Consider the following 23939-nt stretch of genomic DNA (forward strand, 5'->3'; position numbering starts at 1 on the left):
ATGGACAAGATCCTGGAGGGGCTGGTGAGCTCGTCGCACCCGCTGCCGCTGAAGCGGGTGATCGTGCGGCGCGTGGTGGAGTCGGCGGAGACGCCGCTGAGCCAGGCGCAGTGCCGCGCCATGTTCGCGCTCGGCACCCGGCTGGTGCTGCAGGGCCCCGACCCCTTCCAGCGGCAGGTGGGCCGGCAGGTGCTGGACGCCTACGGCCGCTTCCACCGCGCCGAGTTCGAGGCGTTCTTCAACCGCGGGCTCGTCCTCGGGCTCCTGCAGCGCGGCTACGGCGAGCTGAGCAACCGCGACCCCGCCATCCTCGACTACATCCAGGCGGGGCTGCGCCTCATCATGAGCTGCCCCTCGGTGCTGGAGCTCTTCGAGCTGCTGCAGGTGGAGGCGCTGCGCCTGGTGTGCGAGCGGCCGGCGCCGCCGCTCTGCGCCCGCCTGTGCCAGCTGCTGGGCGACTTCCCGCAGTGCCTGCCCCGCGGCAGGAAGCTCTCGCTCGCCTTCTGCCAGCAGCTGGTGCGCAGCATCGCCCACTTCCAGAGCCAGGGCACCCGGGAGGCAGAGCTGCGCCTCTACGTCTCGCAGGTGACCCAGGTCAGCGCGCTGCTCAGGAGCGTCTGGAAGGCCGAGCCCGACACGCTGCTGCCCTCCCTGCAGGAGCTCTTCGCTGTCATCTCCGCCGCGGGTGAGCGGGAGCGGCGCGGAGAAATGGGGGCATAGGTTATCCAGAGAAAAGGAAAAGCCTTAGCGCTGGCAGGGGGCTTCACCTGGGAACCGCTGCTTTCTCACCCAGATACTAAAATGCTACTTCTTGACTTTTGAGAAAGCAAAGCCTTTTTTTATTTCCTGCCCACTCCCCAAAAGCTGGAGGGGGAACAGTGATTTATTTTGCTGCAGAGCAGGATAGTGTTTGGAAAAACTCGTGGTTTTAAATTATATACTGAAATGAAGTTTTGGGTTCCCTGTTAAGAAAAACTTAAAACTGTCAGCAGTAATATGAATATCTCAAAGGCTGTTGCCAAGAAGTTGGTGTCAGGCTCTTTAGTGGTGCCCAGCGACATGACAAGGAGCAAAGACCATAAACTGAAACACAAGCTTCACCTTAACATGAGGAAGAACTTGTTTAGATTAAGGGTGGCAGAGCACTGGAACAGCTGCCCACGGGGGTCATGGAGTCTCCCTCTCTGGAGGCATTCCAGCCCCACCTGGGTGTGTTACCTGCTCCAGGTGACCCTGCCTTGCCAGAGGGGTCAGGCTACATGATCCCCAGAGGTCTCTTCCAACACAAATCTGTGTAATTTGGTGAAAAACTGCTCTTCCTTCTTGCTCCTTGGAGCTATTTAACAATGTGGGACTTACTAATACATGTAAGTCATATGTGTAAAAGCAATATATAAATTTCTAGGAAGCATCCAGTGCAGTAAGAGAAATGTGATTGTAAATAGCTCCTTTCTGACTTCTGAAATATGTGAAGTACTATAATTGTTCCCATTGAAAAGTGCCTTTGCTGTTGAGGCACCTGGGAAACTTAACATTGCATTTTGCCATAAGTGGAATGGTTAGCAGAGAGTTGTTGAGATAGGACCTGGGGAATACCAGCTGCACTAAATTGCTAGGCTTTACATGAAGTGTAATAAACAACTTAAGGTACTTCCTTTTAGAAAGATACAAAATCTACTTATCAATTCCACTTAAGGTGGAGGAGGAGAAAGTTGGGAGATTGTTGCTTTCTTGCATGGATATGAAATTAACTAAAGGAGTTTGTAATTCACTGCTGTTCATTGTCCTTAATTAATTGGTATGTTTTAATTTTGTTTGTGATAATAGAATGCAAGATGTAGGATAGATTTATTGTCACTTGAATTGTGAAGAAGTTGTAGGGTAGAACATAAAGCTTACTTTTTTGGGGGGTGGTTTCTTTTTAGTGCCTTACGTTATGTTATATTCAATTGTTACAGATACTTCATTCGAACCTTCTGTTGCACTGGCAAGTCTTGTGCAGCACATACCATTGCAGATGATTACAGTACTCATCAGGAGCCTTACTACAGATCCTAATGTGAAAGATGCAAGTATGACTCAAGCTCTGTGCAGGTAGTGTATTTCATTGTCAAGGGAGAGAACAGTCTCTTTCTTAATCTTGCCTTTCTTGAAGTTGTTTGTTACTTAAGTTCCATTAAAAAAACCAACCAAAGAAAAGCGTCAAAAGGAGGAACTTTTAAGGTGGTATTCCAAGTCATGCTTTTTGGCATGTTAAGGTTTAAGGAGATATATATGATGCTGTAGATATTACTGGCATGGTTTCAGTTTAAGGTTGCTGCCTTTGTTGCTATTGTAACTTTGTTCTCCAGCCCTGCTGAGGTGGATGAAGAGGGTTAAATAGAAACCAAGATGAAACATCTGTGTTCCTCTTAGATGACATCTTAAGTGAGGCCTCCTGTCTTAGGGAAGATGGCATAAGTAGGAAACTTCATGGGTTTTACAGTCAAGCTGAGAAACAAGGCCTTGTTTTCAGAAGATGAACCTTTCTGCTTTTCCAAGAAGCAAGGTAGCATTCTCCTCTGATGGTATTAACCATCATCTCCTGCTCTGAAGAGAGGAGACAGTTCAAAATGAGGTTTACTGCTTAGTTCTGAGGGGTTTTTTTTTGCTTAGGTATCATCACAGTTTTTAGTAGGATTCACAGAGAACAGCCTCTATTATCCTTTTCACTCAGACCCTCATAGGTTTTTTGGCCATTCTTTGAATGACGGAGGAATAGGAATGATGTAAAAGCAATTGCATGTTATGTTTGTTACTAATCTGACCTTGAGTGAACTTGGTGAAGATGAGTAGCAGTGTAAACAGGCTGGGATTCAGATTGCAATCTTGGTTAGTATCTTCAGATATGTGGATAATAGTGATGCAGAAAGATGACAGTGATAGAAAGATGAAGACCTTGAAGGTCTTTTGGGTTTTTTTTAACTCTCTTAAAGAAGCTATTATTGAGCCCTGAAGGGTAGGAAAATGGGTAATGCGGTTAAACAGGGGACTATTAGAAATTTGTATTGTTCAAACAATAACTTCTAAGAAGCCTTAAACTAAGAGAAGCCTTAAACTAAGACTTCCCTGTCTGCAATATTATTACTTTAAGGTAGATCCATTTGAGTGTAGTATAATACTTAAGCATTCATGTAGTGTAGTGCTTGACTATCTTGGTGGAATACTGAGGGCTTTCTCACACTGAAAACATTCCTTGTGTTTATAGTAAGTTGAGAAGCTGTATTTCAGTCAAAAACATAATGAAAAGAGGCAGCATTAGTAATATAATTTGGTGTAAGACATATTGTTTAGGGACTTTAAAAGAATCTCCTTGACTGAAGAGATTTCAGCAAAGCTGTGTGCCCAGTCTAAAAGTCAGAGCTGGAAAATTCAGGATTTGGTCATGGTGATAATTTGCCAGTAATATGCTGGTGATTAATTTTCAGGTTGTTGTAGTTTTAACATTTATGTTGCATTGCTGCATCAAGACAGTGTGATCATGTAACTGTAGCTTGAGAGCAGCTTCTCTGTGTGCCTCTGCTTAGGGAAGTAATGCAGTGCTGAGCTTTGGGTATAGTGGGAGCTGTTACTATCAAGTGCTCTTTTTTTTTGGTACCAGCCATGTAGTGGGAGAGTTTTCCTCTTGTTTTTTGAAAGGGAAGGACAATGTTACTTGCTTAGCTCATTGTTTGAGGTAATGCTCTTTTAAGAGCCTCTAGTTTTGTTCCATGAACCTTGTTGGTTTTGTTTCTGACTGTTCTCATGTCAACACTGCATCCAGTTTCTTTTTCTACCTCTGGCAACCCTTTGCAGTTATTACTCTCTTCTGGCTTAGTGGAGCAATTTTTAAGAGGTTAATGCAGCTGGAATGTCTGGAGCACCAAATGACAGTGCTGTCATCAGGCTTGCAGCATTCCCAAGAGATGCAGAACTCCAGGTACAGTGAGGTCTAAAGAGAGTCAGCAGAGCTTTGGTGACTGTAAATTAGAGACTTTGTTGCTCACTTCCAAAGTATAACTTCTGTGGCACTGCAGAGTCTGTCTAAAGTTGAACACAGAGTAGTAAATAATTTATATTTAGCAGGATCATAAACAGAGTTTGTTCAGAGGGGGTGGTACATTAGACACAAGATCATGTTAGAAAGGGTATTTGGCTTTTGCCTTGAGCTGTTTTTCATTGACTCAGCTGTCTCATGAAACCTTGTCTGAAGCACCAGTGAGGAAAAGCAGAAAACTGTTGAATGTCTTTGAGGATATATGGCTACTTTGTCTGCTTCAGTTCTGGGAGGAAGTAGACTGGCTGTATTCAGGATCCTGACAAGTATAATGCTCCTTTGCTCTTCAGCCCTAGAATCTTTGTAAAGAGAAACTGAAAATTTTGCTATGAAAAACTCCAGATATAACCAGGTGCTCTGTCCTATTGGAAAAAATGTAAAATACTGTAAAAGACTTGTGATTTGTTGGGGGTGCCAGGTAGTCTGAGGATCTTCCGTTGCTATTTTGAGGGGTTTTTTTTCCTAATCTGAAGGATTTACACCTGAGCTGCCAGATCCTTTGATGTAGTGAAGAAGATATTTTGTCAAAGAAGTTACTGTCTGAGGTTGTACAAATTATTTTTTTTTCTATTCGAATATATCAAAAATACTCTCCTTACTAGGCACATATATGGGTAAAAGACCTGCTGATTTCAGGATGGGATGAGGCAGAAGGTCCTCTTGAGGCTTTTAAGGTTCTCTTAATCTAATCGAACCCAAAAAAGCATCCTCTGTTTATATTCATAATCATCATGGCCCATATTAGTATCTGCCTTTGTGTTAAAAATGCAGTCATTGATTGAAACAGAGCAGAAGCTGAGTAAATACAACCAAAATACCTGATCTTCACCTACCAGATCTAAGATTTGATGCTTTTCTGGGACAGTCTCAAGCAGGTCTGCAAGTTCACCTCTGTCTCTTCTTCTGGCCTTTCTTTCTGCTCTCAAATTATTAACTCAGATTAACAGTCAGATGTTTTAGAATAGTAGTTCTGATGTGGGACTCTACAGAAGACTTGTCTAAACAGTTAAGAAAACAAAATATATTGTCATTAGGCTTAAATTAACTGTGCAGGTGTTTCTGACACTGCTGAAAAACATCAAGCCTACAAATCAGGAGGGAAAGATTTGAAGCTGATTGGACTATGAGTTGTGAGGTCTTTTTTTTTAGGTTAAAGTTATTTCTTTGCAGACAAAAGCAGTTTAGGCCTGTGTTTTTGATTCTCTATTTTAGAAGATACATGGATAGGTTCCTCGGGATAAACATGTTTGAATTTACATCTTGAGGAAATGAGAGTTTTGTGTAAATTCAGAGCAGTGATTATGATGTTGCGTGTTTTTTCCTAATTTTTTTTGTAGTAATATGGAAGAGACTTGGTAAGATTTGTGCATGTTTTTTTAAAAAAGCAGTTCTAAAGATCCCTTATTTTAGAGAAACCTTTGAATTTTATATGTGCAGATTCTATGCATCTAATTCTAAGATAGATACATTATAACTTGTCTCAGTATCTGCCCACTCTTGTGGTAGAAAGTTTTTCTTTCCACCTAATTAGCACTCCTCATCTTGTTTGAAGAAAGGAATCTTGTGGGCAATTAATGAAAATTCAAAATATTGCCAAATAAAATCTCAGAAGAACAAAGCCTAGACTTCATGTTTTAGTTGGCACTCCCTTACAATATTGTCTATGTCTTAGAGTTACTTTAACTCATCTGCTTGTCTGCCTTAAGGATCAATATAAATTGACTATTAATTTAAAAGGATAGAATACCTCTGTTTTCTGTTCCTGGTATTTCACTATATTTTCTAGGCACAGGAGATCTCTTCACTTTTTTCTCAGCTCAAGTGAAGTTCTCCCACATGAGATGTGTGTAGACCCCAGACTGCTCAATGTATTTTAAATTACTAGATTTTTACCATGAATTTAGAGTGTTTGAGTTGACTTTTAGGAATGTAGTTCTAAGTTGAAGAGGCTTCCTTGGTCTGCCTTGAGGTAGAAGGTGTTAGAGGAGAGGTTACCAGGTACAGGCACTTTTTCAGCAGTAAGTTTTTATCAGATGTTCACTCAATGTCTATAAAATCAGGGTGCATTTTCTAGGCTAATAAGAAAAAATACAAAATATTGACTTTTTATGCTTATGTTTTTTGGGGGGCGTGTATTTACTTCAAATGTATTAAATAAATAGTTATTAATTTCAGAGTTAAACAACTTGAGATATAATCAAAATTAATTTACCACTTGCCTAGCATTCCTGAGTTACTTATTGCGTCCTATTGAAAAGCATGTAGCAAGGTAATATAGCAAGGTGATAATCTCTTTTTTGTTGAGATTAAAGTTAGTGGCATATTGGGGTTTTTATAATTTTTATTCTCCTGTTGCCTTGCAGAATGATTGACTGGCTGTCCTGGCCTCTGGCTCAGCACGTGGAAACATGGGTGATTGCACTGCTGAAAGGATTGGCTGCAGTCCAGAAATTTACCATCCTCATTGATGTCACTCTGCTGAAGATCGAATTGGTAAGTTGGAAAAGGACATTCAAAACTGACGAAGAGGGAAAGGAATTGCTGTCAGCTATGCAATTGTGTAGCATCTTTTTTATTGTAACATAGTGTCTTCTTACTCTGCAAATATGATGTAAAATGCATTATAGCTGTCACTTGCATGTAGTGATTTTGTCTCTTTCAAATGGTTGTGTGTTTGAAGATTTGTTTTTGTGTTTACTGAAATTCTACTTTGCAGATTCACTGACATGAATGTGGGTTTTTTTAGGTCTTTAATCGACTTTGGTTTCCTCTAGTGAGGCCTGGTGCCCTTGCTGTCCTTTCCCACATGTTACTTAGTTTCCAGCATTCTCCAGAAGCTTTCCATTTGGTGAGTTGCTAAATAACTGTTTTTCAGTGCTTTGAAATGTCACTCTCTGTGGGATTTCTGAAATGGGCGTAAAGAGGAACAGAATTAGATTTTGTCTGTTGGAAGGTCCTAGAACCAGGATCCTGTGCAAGGCTTTTTAGCTTCCAGATTCAGCCACTTTACATATAGCTGGAAGCAAGCATTGTCCTTCCTTGTATGCACCTATTTCTGGCAGGAGTATCTGGGCACCACATTTTGACTGCATGCTTCTGGAAATCCATTTTATGTGTGTGAAATTGGCTGATAAAGTTGGGCAGCAAAGAAGGTTTGAGGACAGCTGTTTGTGGAAAACAGATAACAGAGATAATCTGCTCTTTGTAACCTGGTCACCTTGAATAGGCTCATGAGACCAAGAAGTACTTCACTTCCAAAAAGTGGAATTAATTTGTTCGTGTTCATGGAAAAATTAAAGGTCACCATTTTTAATGACCCTTCTTGATAATGCATTTCATTATTTAAGGCCGTAGATAGGGGTGCATGACTGTGACTGTTTGTATTACTACAACAAGGTGTTCCCTCACTTGGTGCTCAGCTTAAAGTTTAGGAGAAATGTCTGAGATTTCTGGTGCATTGTTTCTAAGCTGTCCCCAAGGCTCTGAAGGGATGTTAAACCCTTTGTTTAGTGTCAGAGTAATTGCCTTATGCCCTTTACATTGCTTTTTAAGGAGAGATGTCTGAAGTTTCTCCACTGCCCTGATCTTGTCTTAGGACAGAAATTTGAGTCACAATTGAAAGCTTTGAATATGCTCAAAACATAAATATTTATTCTATTTACTGTCTTGCTTTTTTCTTTTTTTCTGAGAGAGACAAAACATTAGAAAAAATGTAAAATATGAGATAGCTTATTCTAGAAAGAGGAATTTGATTTAACAAAGAAAATTACTATTGGAGGCTGTGTGCTGTACCGCATAAATGCCTCCTTGCAAGATTTAATGACCATTTTTGCTGCATTTTAAACAATTTTCTTCACTATCATTTTTTGTGCTAGTACCATTTAATATTCTGTAATATCTTCCTTCACTTTAAGTGCTTGTTTACTTTTTTAATAACAAATGGTCTGATTATGAAAGGGTCAAATGCACATTTGATAAATAGAAATGAATTTACTTGGTAATGCATCTGAAATTACATTCCCCCTCCTTACACTTGAGCATCATTAGCATAAATATTTTTATAGCAGATGCAGTCTTGTATTTACAATGTAGAATTTGTGCTCATCAGAAATCTAGTGATGTGTAAAAGTTTAATGCAACCTCAAGCCAGAAGTGATAATTCTGTGTGTATTCAAAATGTAACTTTCAGTATTATATAGCCTACAGAATTTGACTCCTTGACAGAACTGAGAACCTGTACATTTTCTCTTCTTCCCATGTGCTTTGTCTGTGCAGAACTATTGTATCTCAGATCTACTTGATACAAATCTCCTTCTTGGAGATCAGTAGTTGGTTTCTCATAGCTGTGTACCCTCATTTATAAAGTGGAAGACAGAATTTTGACATTGCAATAGCTTTCACTGTTGAGTCATGGTACAATGAGCGCTTCATCTTTGTGTTTTTCTTTTTAAACAGTGGATATCTTGCTTACCTAAAGAGCAGGGTTTATTTATCAGAGGTGTAAAAATATTTTTTTTATACACAGAGAATTTGAAAAAGTGGGAAATCAGTATTTTGCGCTTAGCCCCTTTTACTTTGGTGTTTTGAGCTATACGAGTTCTTGTAATTGGTATGCCTTCCTCAGATTCCTATATTCTTTTAATTCCTGTGCTGTATTTCATGCTTTTAGCTTACAAGTTGTTTGGTAGTAATTAATGATGAGAAATTATTCTATCAACTTCTTTCACAGTTAATCAATTTTGATCACTTGGAAGCTGGCAAAGGTGTCTGAAATACTTTGATTCACAGTGAGAAGTCCCTACTCTTTGTAAATTGCTTTGAAGTAAATTTCTACTTGATGCCTTAAGGCTAATGTCTCATGCATTTAAAAGTAGAGAGCTGAAGAAGAGGAAGGAGATGACGTAAACAGTTCTGATTCTAATCTGACCCAATTTAAATTATCTGAACTAAGTTTCAAATAGATTACCGTAGCTGTGGTAAACTTTCAGCTCATAGTAAATGACATGGTTGTGGTTTATGGAGCTGAGCTCCTCACTAGGTGGAGCTATGGGTCAGTTTCCTTCTTGTAGGAATAGCTGGAACGTGTTCATTGGCTCGTGAGTCCAAGCATTAGATTCTGTTAAAGGAAGATTGAGAGGTTTGTTTTAAAAACTTCTGTGAAATCAGAACAAGATATTAAACTGTTAGTGGTGGCACAAAAGTGAAATGTTTGCAGATAACATCCTTAATAAGATGAGTACTTTTGGACACTTGCCTATTTAAAACCTTAGCATGCACCTTCCAAGTTCATAAAGTTCCTTCTAAATCTTGCTATGTGAGCTAAAGAGAGCGTTGAATAATTAATTGCGCTGCTTGAAAATTGTCATCTGTAAAGAATAATGTGTGTTTTTCAAGTCATTGTTTCTCAACCACTTCTTATTTAATAACAAAATTGCAAATGCCTTGTCATTTGGCATGTATAAACCAATGAAGTTCAATTAAGTATTTAGTACAAGAAGAAAACAATGAGAAAATGCAGTTAACACCTTCTTGTTTGTTTCTTTGTTTTCCCATTCAGATTGTCCCACATGTGGTCAGTTTGGTTCACTCCTTCAAAAGAGATGGCTTGCCTTCCAGTACAGCCTTTTTGATGCAGTTGACTGAGTTGATACACTGTATGATGTATCATTATTCAGGATTTCCAGAGCTCTATGAACCAATTCTGGAAGCTATTAAGGTACATTAGGAATGTTAAGAGCATGGAATGGGTTTTTTTTGATTTCCCAGATGTGAAGCTGTAGTTCCACAGATCCCAATTCTTTAGAGGTTCCACATGGAGAAAAGAGCTAACCACATAATCTCTGTGTTTGGAATATAAAATAAATATAAAGCTTTGAAGGAGAAGGTTGGGGAGGGGCTGGGGGGGCTGTTGTATCTCCTAGGCTATCAGGGACAGCATCAAGACCTTGAAGGAGAATTGGGGAGCAGGGGAAGATACAATAATGCTGAATGGCAGGACCTGTTACAGAAACAAATAAAAAAATCTATTAAGTGTGTTAAATGTTTCTTTTGTAGGATATGCCCAAACCCACTGAAGAGAAGATTAAGTTGATCCTCAGTCAGAGTGCCTGGACTTCTCAATCCAGTTCTTTGCCATCTTGTTTATCTAGACTTTCTGGAAAATCTGAAACTGGGAAGACAGGCCTAATAAATCTAGGAAATACTTGCTACATGAACAGTGTTATTCAGGCCCTTTTTATGGCTACAGAGTAAGTGCTTCTTAACAGCTCTTTTCTTTGCAAATAATTCTTGCAGTTACTGCAATAATAGTCACAGAATAATAATGTATCCTGGGGTGTCTCAGCTTGCTAGAACTGAGTGGGGTTTTTTGCACTCAGTTACTGATTGCTTTGTTCAATTTCAGCTCTGGAAACTGCAGTTTTAGCCACTAAAAATCCCTATCCTTTGGCCCAGTGTCAAAAGACAAGTCCTTTTTGGTGATGCTTTTGTTATAATCTGGAAGAGTATTAAAAAAAAGGTCTATCTGTATCCCATTCCTACACATTTAAATGTTTAAAGACATAGGTATTTTGCAGTGTTAATTCTTACCATACAGTAATTTTATATCTGCACTAGAGCAGACTTCCAGTATTAAAGGGAAGTGTTATGTGTTTTACTTTCTTTCAGTTTGAAGTAATTATCTGAGCTGGAATGGTAGCTGTGTTGATAGAAGTCTAGCAAGGAAACTGATGTCTCTCTTTCATTTCAGTTTCAGAAGACATGTTTTATCTCTGAATCTAAATGGCTGTAATTCCCTAATGAGAAAATTACAGCATCTTTTTGCGTTTTTGGCCCATACCCAGGTACGTCGGTTTTCCATCTGCTTTTCTTTGAGCCTACATCTATATACCAAAATTGAGAAACAAACATGATGCCATGGGAGTTCTCTTGATTACATCAAGTATAAATATTATAGTTTTGTATGCAAGTCTGCCTTCAAATGCTCAGATGCTGTGGATGGACTTAGGAAATAAACATTTCTCTAAGTGGAAAGTGTTGGAATTTTGTTGTTTTTATAAATAGGCAGTGATAGGTATTCCTTGAGAGGCAAGAATGAGAAAATCCAAATAAGACTTAAGTTGATGTACAAGCTGATTTTATGTATCTTTCTAGGGTACACTGTGACCTTCTTAAGTGATTTTAATACTAAATTTTATTTTAGTTCAAATTCCGATGTGAACATTATTAGAGTTTCAAAACATTTTGCTAATGCTGGAAAGGCATGAGATACTTCTGTTCTCTTTGAATAATAGCAACATACTTGTGAAGGGGATGAGGCTGGATCAGCTTCAAAATAAATCGGTATTTATGAAGTCCTGGTGTTCTGAGGAAAGCAAACAGGTTTTTTAACTCACCAGCAAGAATGGTAGCTGCTACTATGCATAATACCTGGCTTGCACTCACTAAACATTAATATTTGCCAGCAGGATATACTATTTTTATCTTCGTCCTAGAGGTGATTGCTACAAAATTAATGGCTCTCCCTTCATATGATTAAGCTGTTTGAATTTTGTACTGTGTGTTTCATTCAGCTACTCTGGACTAATGTAGTCCAAAGTTCAGCTGTTAATATTAAAATAATATAACCAGTTTTTTAAGTAGTTCCTATGTAACCTTGCCTGTTCTCTCACTTGAACAGAGGGAAGCATATGCTCCTAGAATTTTCTTTGAAGCTTCCAGACCACCATGGTTCACCCCTCGATCCCAGCAGGATTGCTCAGAATATCTCAGATTCCTGCTGGACAGGTATGGTTATGGTGCCATTAATGGGAATGAATCTACAGCCTTACCACATAATGTTGAACTCCTAGGAGCAGTTGTGTAACAGTTCCACTGCATAAGTGGGGATCAGGAATTTTCAACCTCATTCCTGTCTTTCTCTGGTTTTCTGTAAGGTCTACAAACTATTTTTCTTCATGGGTTTAGTCTGTGGTGAAGTCTGGATGCCATCTTGAATCCACATAATTGAAAACAGATTATGGTGGTAACAATGTGCCACTTTTATAAATCTAAACATGGGTGTTGTGTTCAAGTTGTGGTCCTGTTGTTAAATTAATGTGGTTGCTGAAAGCAGTTTAGTTGTGCTTCTGGAATTTCATGTTTGTGGAGACAGCTGTGTTTCATACAAGGCACATAAGTCGCAAAGAGATGTACATGTCTTTATAACCAGTTAATTAAGCAAGCAAATTAACTGTGGCAGAGCTAAATCAGTAATACCTAAATTTATTAATAACCATCTTTATTTTTGGCTTGCTGAGATAGGGCTTAAGCAATATTACTTTAAGACGCATTCTGCTTCTGGAGAGATTTATCTCCATAGTGAAAGTGTTCTCTTATTTTTTTCCCCATATCTTAGGTTTCTCTTTTGGTTTGGATTTTCTTGCTGTAGTTTCTTCACTTTCCTGGCTGCAGAATTCTAACATTTTCTTTGGACATACTCTAGCAGTAGACAAATAGCTGCTTTTTCTCTTACAAAGTCTGACATAGAGGACCAGTCAACTCGAGAGCTGATTTATTAACACAATGTAATGGTAAATAATAAAAGCATTGTTGGGTTTTTTAATACTTGCTAGTTCTTTCAGTATATCCATTGTGCTCTGTTATATATAATGAGACCTATAATAAATGCATTTGTGCTTCTTATACTCTATTTGGGATAGTATAGACCTCTATGGTTTAGCTTCCTTGCATAAAAAACAGATTTTTTAGTGTAAGACACTTCTAGCAACTTAACCATCTGTATTTTTTAGCTGGGAAAAAACTCTGAAATAGTGGGGCAGTATTTGGAAAATAGTACAGTTACTTGGATTTATTTTTCATTGTCTTCAGGTTGCATGAAGAAGAGAGAACTTTGAAAGCATTGTCTTCAGCCAAGAGTTCTGAAAGTATAATGACTGATGAGTCCCAGGCACAAGAAGCTGTCCATAAAACACAAGTATTTACTGAACCACCTTGTGTGGGAAGTGAAGAAAGAACTCTGATAGAGAAGATGTTTGGAGGAAAATTAAAGACTAACATATGCTGTTTGAACTGCAAAAGTATGTCTCAAAAGGAAGAAGCTTTCACAGATCTCTCTTTGGCTTTCTGTCCTCCAACTTCCTTAGAGAACGTTGATCCAAAATGCATGGAGCATTCTGAAGTGAAAGATGACTACATGGTGCAAAGTAGTACTTTAGCAACCAGTCCTGCTGCAGAAACACCTCTCAATAATTTGGAAGTAAATCGTGGATGTGGCACAATAATGAATGAAGGAACCATAGAAGACTTTTCTAGTGAGCCAAGCTCTGAGAATACCACGATTTCCGAACTCAAAGTTGAAAACAATGGGGATATGTCTCAGAGTCTAGTAGGTAAAAATACCCTGTCAGTTACAGACTTACTCAATTATTTTCTGGCACCTGAAATCCTTAGTGGAGACAATAAGTACTATTGTGAAAAGTGTGCCTCTCTACAGAATGCTGAAAAAACTATGCAAATCATTGAGGAACCTGAATACCTCATTCTCACTCTTTTGAGATTTTCATATGATCCAAAGTGTCATATAAGGCGCAAAATCTTGGACAATGTTTCTCTGCCACTTGTATTGGAACTGCCGGTGAAAAGAGCAACGTCCCCTTTAGCTGTTGTTTCGGGAGGCTGGTCTGTTGGTGTGGAGATTTCTGATACTGGAGAAAACCTTGCTAAAAAACTGAAGCCCTCAGGTGCTGATGAAGTGACCTGCCCACAGTTGGTGCCCTATGTGTTAAGCTCTGTGGTGGTGCATTCGGGTGTTTCCTCTGAAAGTGGACATTATTATTCATATGCTAGAAATGTTACTGGGTCAGGGTCTTCAGGGCTCTGCCACCAGTCTACAGCTCTTTCTTTAGTTTCTCCTCAGGATAAGTTGTTTACAGAGGAGAGTCCTTGTACTGTTGTAGAAAACGAGCTGGACACTGAGATGCCAAGAGAGTGGTTTCTGTTCAATGACAGCAGAGTGACATTTACCTCATTTCAGTCAGTCCAGAAAATCACCAGTAGATTTCCAAAGGACACTGCTTATGTTCTGTTTTACAAAAAGCAGAACAGCACCTGTGGCTTCAACACCAATCCAGCAAATGGCCTCTGGGTAAATGGAGACCCTCCTCTACAAAAAGACCTCATGGATGCAATTACAAAAGATAACAAACTGTACTTGCAGGTAAGATGGAAATTTTGTGTAAAGGGTGTCTCTTTGAGCCTCACAAGAGGCAGTCCAAAGGAAAGAACAAAGCAGCTTTTAAGTGTTCTGCTATATTAACCTTAGAAATCACCAGTCTGGCTTCATTTTGGTGTTGCTGGACAGGTTTCATAGGAAGGTTGTCACTGTTAGATGGGAAATGTCAAGGAAAATGGCATAAATTCATTTCAGTTTAAACTTTGAGTGGAGATGCTTGTATAGGTCGTTTAACCACTTGTAATTCCAGAAAGGAGAGCTTCAAACAGTTGAAACTTTCATTGCCTTTATGAAATTTAAAAAGTGGCTTAAGTTTACTTAAAAACTTGTAAGTGATGTTCTGTCTAGTGCATTTTCATTTGTACTGAAGTTGTACTTACAAAACTGTGCTTACCCAAATGCTGATGACCAGATGTGGGTGACTGGATTTCATTTTCCCTTCACTACCTGTGCTGTATCGTCTGTGGGACCAGCACTGCCAGCAACACACTCCTGTGGTCTGAGAACTTCACCTAGCTGTGGCAACTTTTTTGTTTGCTGTTAAAAAAGTGTTCTCCACACTTAAGTATGTTTTTCTTAGGGTATTGCTGCTATTTTGGATGTTCTAGGAGTAAAAGTATGTTTTACTGTGTGCTCTTTGATGGATTAAGCTGTTCCTGTAAGGGTTATAGGTCAACTCAAATTAGAAGAACTAGGTAAATTTAACTTAAAAATGAGCTAAATCTCACTGTGGAAAATCTGCTGCAGGTATTTTACAAACACGAACAGGAAAACTGAGAGCTTAAATTGCACCTCTGTTGCTATTTTCAAGCTGTGTGCTTAAAGCATTTATGTCCTGGGTGTCTTTGCTTGTGTGCCACATCTTGTCTTGACTTTCTCTTGGCTTCTGTAGCAGCAATCTCTGATCTCAGAATCACAGAATAGCTTGGGTTGGAAGGGGCTCTAAAGGCCAACTAGTCCAACCCCTGCCGTGAGCAGGGACATCTTCAACTAGACCAGGTTACTCAAAGTCCCATCCTGCCTGGCCCTGAATGTTTCCAGGGATTTCCAGGGGCATTTACCACCTCTTTGGGCAACCCTCAGTGCTTCACCACCCTCATAAAAATATAATTCCTTTTATCTAGTCTAACTCTACCCTCCTTTAGTTTAAAACCACTACTGCTTGCCCTATTTGGTGGGCTTTTTCCTTTTTTCATTGTAATCGTCTCAAAATGAATTTCCAAGCATATTATCTTTGTTTGCTTTCTAGCTTTTTGTTTGTTTTTAGATCTTTACCTACCTTTCACTTCTGAATTCTTCATTATTGGCTTTCTTTGTAGTGTTCTACTAATCTCAGTTTCTGAGCTTCTGACCTTTTCTCATTTTAATTGAGGCTCATTATGAGTGCTTGGTTACTATTTTTCTCAAATTAATGCTAATACTGTGATTCACTGAATTAGATTATTCTAATTTTAAGATGCCGTATTTCACAGTTCAGAGTTCTTAACTAATGCTTTCCAGCTAAGTTAAAAATATGTTTTTCTGTCCTGAGAAAGCCTTTAATTTTTAGAGGACATGTTCAAAAGAATTCTGTATCTTATTGCTTTTGTTTTGCTACTGCATATCAGTTTCCTATATGGTAAACATAGATATTTTCAGTATAAATAACTAAACCTGCAATATGGGTAGCTCCCACTCCATTTAAAACAAAATTAAAAACCCTTTTTGGGAACAAGTGGAAAGCAAGGGGGGTTGCTCTGCATTATTTTGAGTCCAGAGAACAGTATTCACTATGAAGTTTTGCTTACCTAATGTAGTATTTCTTGGGATAAATATAATAAATATAACAATCTGAAAACATTGAGCATTTTTAGAAATAAGGCTATTGCTTGTAAAAATGCCAGTGCTGTAAGCTAAACAGTTTGGTAGTGTAGTTTTTCAACTAAGCAGGCTATTTATGCAAGGTCTGCTATTTTCATCAAAATCTGCAGTTGATTTCTGGTACTACCAGAGAGTTCTTTAGTTTTTAGTGTGTCACAGAGTTAGCTAGACACCTGTGACTCCACATATTGCTGGAGGTAGCATAATGCTGTCTTCAGTAATATGGCCAGTGCTTCTGTGTAGATAGTGTCCTCCAAATATTTTCTATAATTTTGAAAATGAGTACGCATTTCAGTCCTTGGTAGTGTACAATAATTTCACACTTAGGCTGTGTTTTTGAAGAAGGCAAAATAATTTAAACTCACGACTGTTATCACCTTTGAAAAATGTTTGGACAAGACTTCAGTTTAGTGCTTTCATGGTAGTATGATGCAGTCAGGAAGAAGTGAAGGTGACCCCTGTAGTTACTAAAACCCTGTTCTAAAGTTTGCTGCCATTGCCTTTAGGGGGAGGTGTGTGGTGGTGAAGTGTCAAGTGAGGGCACCTGCTATCGGTATGAGCCTTAGCACTGCAGTACTTTGTTTGTTGCCAGGTCCACTGTCTTTTCCTGTTACCCTTCCAGAGCCAACTCCTGCCTTCTCTCCCTCAATATTTGAAGCTCTTGGCCGATTTGAGAAAGATATACTACAGATACAGAATTGCTGCAGGGTTTATTGAACTAGTTGGCCAGAGACAAAGTAGTGCATGATATGTCTAATGAGGGAAAAGTTTGTGCTCATCCCCTGCTTAGATGTCTTAAGAAGCCTCAGGAGCATTCAGCCGAAAAAGCAGCTGGCAGGAGGCAGAGCTTTCGTGTCCCTTCCACTTCTGCAGGTACATTTTCAAGCAGTTGACTCTGATTTTTATGAAGTGCTTGAGAGTTTCAGAGTCCTACTAAGTTGTAACAGTTAGCATAGCAATAATACTTGAAAGCTGAAAAGCTGCAGTGAATAGAAACTAGATAGCCTGTCCATCTTGTGGCCTTTTATCTGAGTATATTGTTACTCTGTGTAGTTGATTGAGAGGAATAAAAAAGTGTCTTTGAAGTAATTAACATTGATTTATAGGTTTTACCTTTCAACTTTGCAACCAAGAACAAGCACATCGGAAAATTGCTAGAATGAAAATTTGTATGAAACGTTTATCAAAACCTGTTTTGTTAGCTTCTCATCAGCAGTCTCATTTTTTAGTGACATCCTGTATTGCTCTAAAATACAGTTTTAGCACGAACTCAGGTGGATTTAATTTTGTTTCACTTATGCTTACTGACAATCAGCAAAACTGTACTTCTTAGATTAACTGTGGATGTTCAACTTGAAAGTTCAGCAGAGCTGTTCACTGGAAATTAGTGATGCTGCTTTAAAAGCCATTTCAAGGGCACAAGATTGTGAGTTAGGGTTTGTTGTTTTTTTTTTAATTGTCTTTACTCTTTCATTTCAGGAGCAAGAGCTTAGTGCTCGAACACAAGCACTTCAAGCTGCCTCAGCCTCTTGCTCTTTCCGACCCAATGGATTTGATGACAACGATCCCCCGGGAAGTTGTGGGCCCACGGGTGGAGGAGGAGGGGGTGGGTTCAGTACCGTCGGTAGATTGGTCTTTTGACCACGAAGACAACCTGGAATACACTGGTTCCAAAGCAGCCTAGTACTGCTGAGGACAAATAAAATACTGAACTCTGTCAGATATTGTACCAGGCTTTGAGACTTGATCCTTGTCCAAAAGCAAGTATTGGTGTTTTTTTGGTTACGTTTTATTTGAAATAAATAAGCGCATAATGGAAAAAACCTACCTCTTAAAAGTTCAGTTGCTTTCATAGTAAGATATGCTTGCCCAAAAACCTGAAAAATAAGATTTTTTTTTAAGTAAATACTAATGACATTGCATTAAACTGAACAAAATGCACTTACATCAGTTTCTCTTGTCCTCATCCACTGAATGAAGAAAGTTCACTTTTTACTCTGATGGTATTGCGTTATGTGGAAATCCATTTTCAGATGGGCTAAACTGCATCTGTAGTCTCTCACCCACTGCTTATTTTCAAATCCAATACCTTTGTGGATTTTCAGAGATGATGCAATTTCTAATGAAGGCAATAACTTAAATGTGACATGATACAGTACTGTCCAGGTTAAAAATTATTCAGTCCATTTCCAGTGTAAATGAAAAGAAAAAGTTTATAAATATTTGCAAACTTGTTATCCAGAAAAGTGCATGTTATGTAGGAGCAATGTTTTTAAATATAAATTGTTAACTTTGTAGCATTTCTAATTGTTTTGAGGATTTTGAAATTATTTCAGGGAATATATCTACTGAGTATTGGAAAGGAAGAGATTCTGTATGTGCCTTGCAGTACTGTAACTTAAACTCTCTGAGGCTGCAAAAGATGAGAAAAATGTCTTAGTAGTCAATTATTTTTTGTCAGCATTAGAAATCAAGACATTTATAGAAAGCTTTTAGGTTTCCAGAAGTAAAAATCTGTTAGTTTGAAATGCAGTAAGTGTTGCCCTTTATTTTTTGATTAAAAAATATACATCCCTAGTGATCTGTAACTTTCATGGCGTGTACTGCCAAGGTAAAACCGGTCATAAAAACAGAGCCATGTTGGTGAAGTCACAGAAAAGCTGCCTGTAGTGATCTTTGCTGAGGATCTTTGCTTATATGGATCTTTTAAAGTTTTGCCTTTGGGTTTTGCTGGTAGTGAGAACTTTCCAGTGAGTTCAGGATTATTTTTCTTTTTTTGTCTGCAGAAGCCCAAAATGATTCTACCTAAGGTGTGGTGTTTGGCTGCTCGTTAGGCCAGCTGAGGTTGAGGAGCCACAGCTTTGAGTCTTTGCAAAAATAGTAACTTTGGTTTTGATGTGCAATGAGGATAACAGAAGTCAAGGACTTAGACTGTTGAACCCAGTGATTGATTCTTGAGTAATCATAGAGTGAAGTGTAAATTTATTTAAAATATTTTTACAAAATTCTGCACTGTTTTTGCTGTGTTTTTATATTCTATTAGCTGACTAAGTGTGTCTTTAAAAAGCATGCGGACCTCGCAGGTTTTAGCACAACTGTATAAAAATAGGCAGATTTTTTAGAAAATGCTTTAAGAAAGCATAAGATAAGTTGAAAGAATGAAGTCTTGTTCATATGATTCTAAATATATGGAGTTTAGTCTGAAAGGTAACTTAGCTTGCAAGCTATTTTTATATTATCACTAAAACTGTGCTATTTACCATAGGTTCAAATGTTATTCTCAAGAAAGCTAGAAGAGCTCACTTTAATTTTTATTTTTTTAATACTTGCCAAGCTTTCTTGTGACAGTTTGTGATACCTTGGCTTTGGCCTACTCTCTTCATTGCAATCTCAGCTGTAGGTCTCTGAACCAGGAGCTCAGCGGCAGAAACGTGGAATGTTTTGAGACCAGCATGAGGAACGTTCTCATTTCATTGTACTTGGATGAGTTTTTTTTGAAAGTTCACTTTGCTTTGAAATTCTGTGACTTTCAGTCTAAGAGGGGGTTTTATTTCCTTTTAGGCTTCTCTGCCAGTTTGCTCTGGTTTGAAAGTGTTTTTATAAGACAGGTTAATTTGGCTTTTCTCTCCCAGATTGAAAACACACTGAAAAGCTGTCTACTCTTTGCATTGCCATGGGAATATTTTGTCCCTCTGTATCAATTTACTGTTCATTTTAAACTACTTGTAAGTAGAATCAGGGGCTAGTGGTTTTACTTTATATGAAATCATAATTTTGTGTAGGTCGGTTTTGTTTTGATGTTCTCACAGTAAAAATACAAATTATGCAGCCTGCCTAAAAATAATATGCAGTATGTCTTTCATATACCTGTTGAACTATATTTATTTCATGAGCTCTTAGAAGGCTTTCTACGCCCTTGTTTGCCTGTTCTAAATTAGATGTTAAATATGGAAAATCTAAATGAGAATAATGCCAATCAGGTTGGATCTGCTTAGGTGCAAAATGATGGATGTCTGAAACTGAAAATAACTTCTTTCTTTCACCTTGTTGACTTCTGTCAATGCATTTGCTTGGGGTTTTACAAGTCCATTTTAAAATTCAGGATACCTTTTTGCAAGTCTGCTTGCTGACTTGACAGCTATCCTAGGCTGGCGAGTCATAGATACCCAACTTGGAAGGTTTCAACAAACCTAGTGGAAGTAGAGATTTATTTCATGCTTTGAAATGTGCACCTGTTTTATTGTTACAGTAATGGTGTTGCATGCCACTATCTTCTGGACATGAGAGAAAAATGTACATATGGTACTTTGATTTCTGTTGCTTGTGAATGAATGCTGGATTGTTTATTTATTTACCTTTTTGGCTCCATTCTTAATATGTTTTCTAAGTTGAATCAATAGATACGAAATGCGTAAGACCATTTCAGAAACTTAGGGGTTTTTGTTGTTTCCTTTTGTGAAAGAGACACAGTTGATACAACTCAAGGGTGGTATGTCTTTTAAAATTGTATTTCCTTCTACCAAGACAGACTATGATTTGGTCTTTGTTTTAATGGTCACTGAAGTTGTATTAACTTTCTTCTGTGCTGTTAATTTTGTACAGTTTTTTCATGTGGAGCATTACAGTGGATTACTGTGAATGTCTCCCCTGTAACAAGTGATTACAATGTCTATGAGCCCATTTATCCAGGATGAGGAGAGAAGAGGTTTCTTTGGATAACTAAACAAATCACACTTTCTGGCTAGCTTTTTTCTCCTTTTTTTTTTTCTCCCTGTTCCCTTTTCTAGGAAGTTCAATATTTTATCTTCTCTATGCTCTGAAACTTTAATTTCATGGATAAGCCTTAATTTTTTGATTTTTTTCATCAGTAGCAGTAAGTTTGTTCATTGAGTCAGAACACTTTTTTTGTACAAGTGACAGGCCAAGGGCAGAAGCTCTAGGAGCTGAGAGTGTTGAAACAGAGTCAAATGGGTATAAATTTTCTGTAAATAAAATTTAGATTAGAAACAAAGTTCCTAATTCTGGAACAGTTCCTAATTCTGGGTGGAGCCTTGCTTTGAAGGAAGAGCCAACTATGTCTATGAAAGAAATTAAATGCAAAGTGATGTCTGAATAGTAGGGAACTAGACCTGATAAACCAGAGATCCCTTCCTAGAGTTTTGCTCTTTTGTTGGGTTTCCTGTTTTGCTACATTGCCAGTTTTGTTTTTAAGGCTCAAAGATTTGAGGGTAAATACAAGGAATGTTAAACTGTGACATAACAACTAAAGTTAACTGCTTAATTTTGGGTGGTGTTGGTCTCTGATACAGGGGAATGAAGCATACAAATCACCAAATCTGGCAAGTGGAAGCATGGAGGAGTTGTGTTCTAAAGAAATGTGCTCAGTTTCTGACACAAGGCTAATTTCCTGGGGTAACAACCTACAATGAGATGTAATGAGTTGTAGCACTTGGTATCCTCAGTAGGCAGTAATCAAATGGAAATTATTGGATATTTTCAAAGGGTGAGCAAATTATCTATGATGTAAATGAGATCAGAATAGACAATCTTCAAGGCTTTCATGTTCCCTGCAGCCAGTCATCATAGGTCTGCCTAAATCTGAATTCACAACTATGAGTAATGTGATGTTAAATCACAGAGGTGTGGGGTCAGATGGGACAGACAACTGAGATTTGTGTGGTGCTGTCTGGGTTGTGTCCCACACGACCTCTGGCTGTGGGGTTTAGTGTGGCACTGCCTCACCACACATGCTTTTGTCTTACAGTGCACACACACATTCCCCAATTCACTGGGAATCTGCTTTTGCTTGAATTAAAGCATCCAGATCAAAGGCACAACAACCAAAACTACCCAGAGTGAAGCACATGAACGTATTTTAATGCACTGTGTGCCCTCCTTATTAAACATGAAAAATCCTCTTCTAAATCTGCAGGATTCTAGATAGGAATGTGGATTCAGGATATACATTTCTTGTTCCCTCTTTTTTTTTTTTTTTTTTTCCACTGCAGATAATATTTTTAGGAATCAGGTGTAAAAGTGCTTTAATAGACGTGTCAAATAAGAACACTGGGCAATTCCTCATGAAGTTGCTGTGAGAAAGAGGGAGACAGCAGGTGGTGAAGGAGAAGAGCTGGTACTGAACTGAAATGGGACAAATGCAGAAAGGATAGGATGGCTCTAATCTGATTTAGAAGATGCACATGTTTTAATTTGACTGCTGTAACTTTATTCCACCAAAGGATACTTCGTCAACAATGCCTTGTGTTATTTGAGCCTGATCCTTCAAAAGTTTCCACTTTATCATTATATCCATTTATATTTTGAAGGAGAAACATCTCAGTAGGCATATTTAAGGTTGACATTAAAAAATGAGTTCAGCAACAGGATATGTGATTGTGCAAGCAGCTGTGGTATCATACAGCATCCTCGAGGCCAGTGGTCTCCAAACTTCGATTGCACACCCATGTCACTAAAAACTTACATGTGCACACTATGTATATTTATTAATTTATAAATAATATATGTACTACTATACTAATATATTATGTACATACACAGGAGTAGAAATTGAAAAATTATGAGAGAAAAGTGAAATAAAGACTATTTTTAAATTATTTAAAATTTTGTTTGTTAATTCTGCAAAATATACTTTCTTCTTGCACCCAAATGGTTTGTCTTGGGGTGCATGCACCTCACTTTGGAGACCACTTCTTAAGGGTATAGTCTTGGAAAGAGTTTTAACATCATGGGAACAGGTATCAAAACTGACCAGTTTATAATTACAGTTTCTTTTACTCTGTGAATATATGCTGTTGTCCTTAACTTTGTGCTGCATGACTCTGTTTTGGATCTCTGTTTATTCAGAGTTCTTACAAAATTTGGTCCAAGGGCTGTGAACTGTTATGCCATTTGCTCTCCTCCAGTGTGCATTAAATGACAAAAACAAGAGGTGTCAGCCTTAAGTGGTTTGCAGAAATGCAAAGCCGTTCCAGTTTGGAGCAAAGGGCATATCCCCTGCCAAACACAGGGGTGTGTTAGTACTTGGCTTTAAAGGTTAGTACCATATTTCAACTGACTTGCCCTTTCTCAGATGTTCACTAAAGAATTGCAGTATTTAGTGCTCAGCTTCTCAGAAGAAAGTAATTAATTTTCTTGCTCTATCTTTCCTCATGTTTGTTTTACTGAATTACAGTTTGAAACCATTTTTGCAGTATGCCTGTTCTTATTAATTCTGGTAAACTGGCATAAATTTTTAGTATTTCATATCAGTTTTTTAAAATTGATGGGGCAAAATGACTGTACATGTGTTGGGCTGTATAAAGAAGTCAAAATATTTAAAATGCTTCAAAAGATGTCTCAAAGTACATATTTTTTCATGTGTTTGACTGAAAAGGTAAGATGTTCTAGTAAAATATAAAAGTGGTGATTTGGGGTTTTTTAATTGTATATTTTACCTGTAAATCTCAGCCTGAAGGATCTCACACAAAAAACATGGAAAATAAGTCATCTGAGAACTTGTGGTGGTCCAACTCTATCTGGAGGATGAAGTAGCTGGATTTCCTGTGTATTTACAGTGCAGTGATATGACAGTTTCATTTGAGTTGTCTTCTCAATTGGTGATACTTCAGTCTTCAAAGAAGATGAAATGACTTCAACTTGTTGAAATAGTAAAGGACATCATGGTTGGTTAAAATGCAGCCTTTCTCAATGAACATGGAAGTTATGGCACAGAAACATTCAGGCCTCCTGTAAATAAAGACATGATTCTCAAAA

General features: G+C 38.3%; 1 protein-coding gene across 1 annotated transcript; it reads left to right on the forward strand.

Moving 5' to 3' along the window:
- Positions 1–23939, forward strand: USP38 (ubiquitin specific peptidase 38; the record flags this gene model as incomplete). The annotated part of the gene is made up of 10 exons (XM_083861833.1): positions 1–685; positions 1959–2094; positions 6439–6568; positions 6822–6923; positions 9633–9791; positions 10130–10323; positions 10824–10917; positions 11754–11860; positions 12944–14291; positions 17646–23939. 10 exons carry the CDS (start codon positions 1–3, stop codon positions 17805–17807), a joined length of 3117 nt encoding a protein of 1038 aa, XP_083717959.1. The 3' UTR covers positions 17808–23939.

The sequence above is a fragment of the Zosterops lateralis genome, assembly GCF_965231275.1.
Source record: "Zosterops lateralis genome assembly, chromosome: 5".
NCBI lineage: Eukaryota > Metazoa > Chordata > Aves > Passeriformes > Zosteropidae > Zosterops > Zosterops lateralis.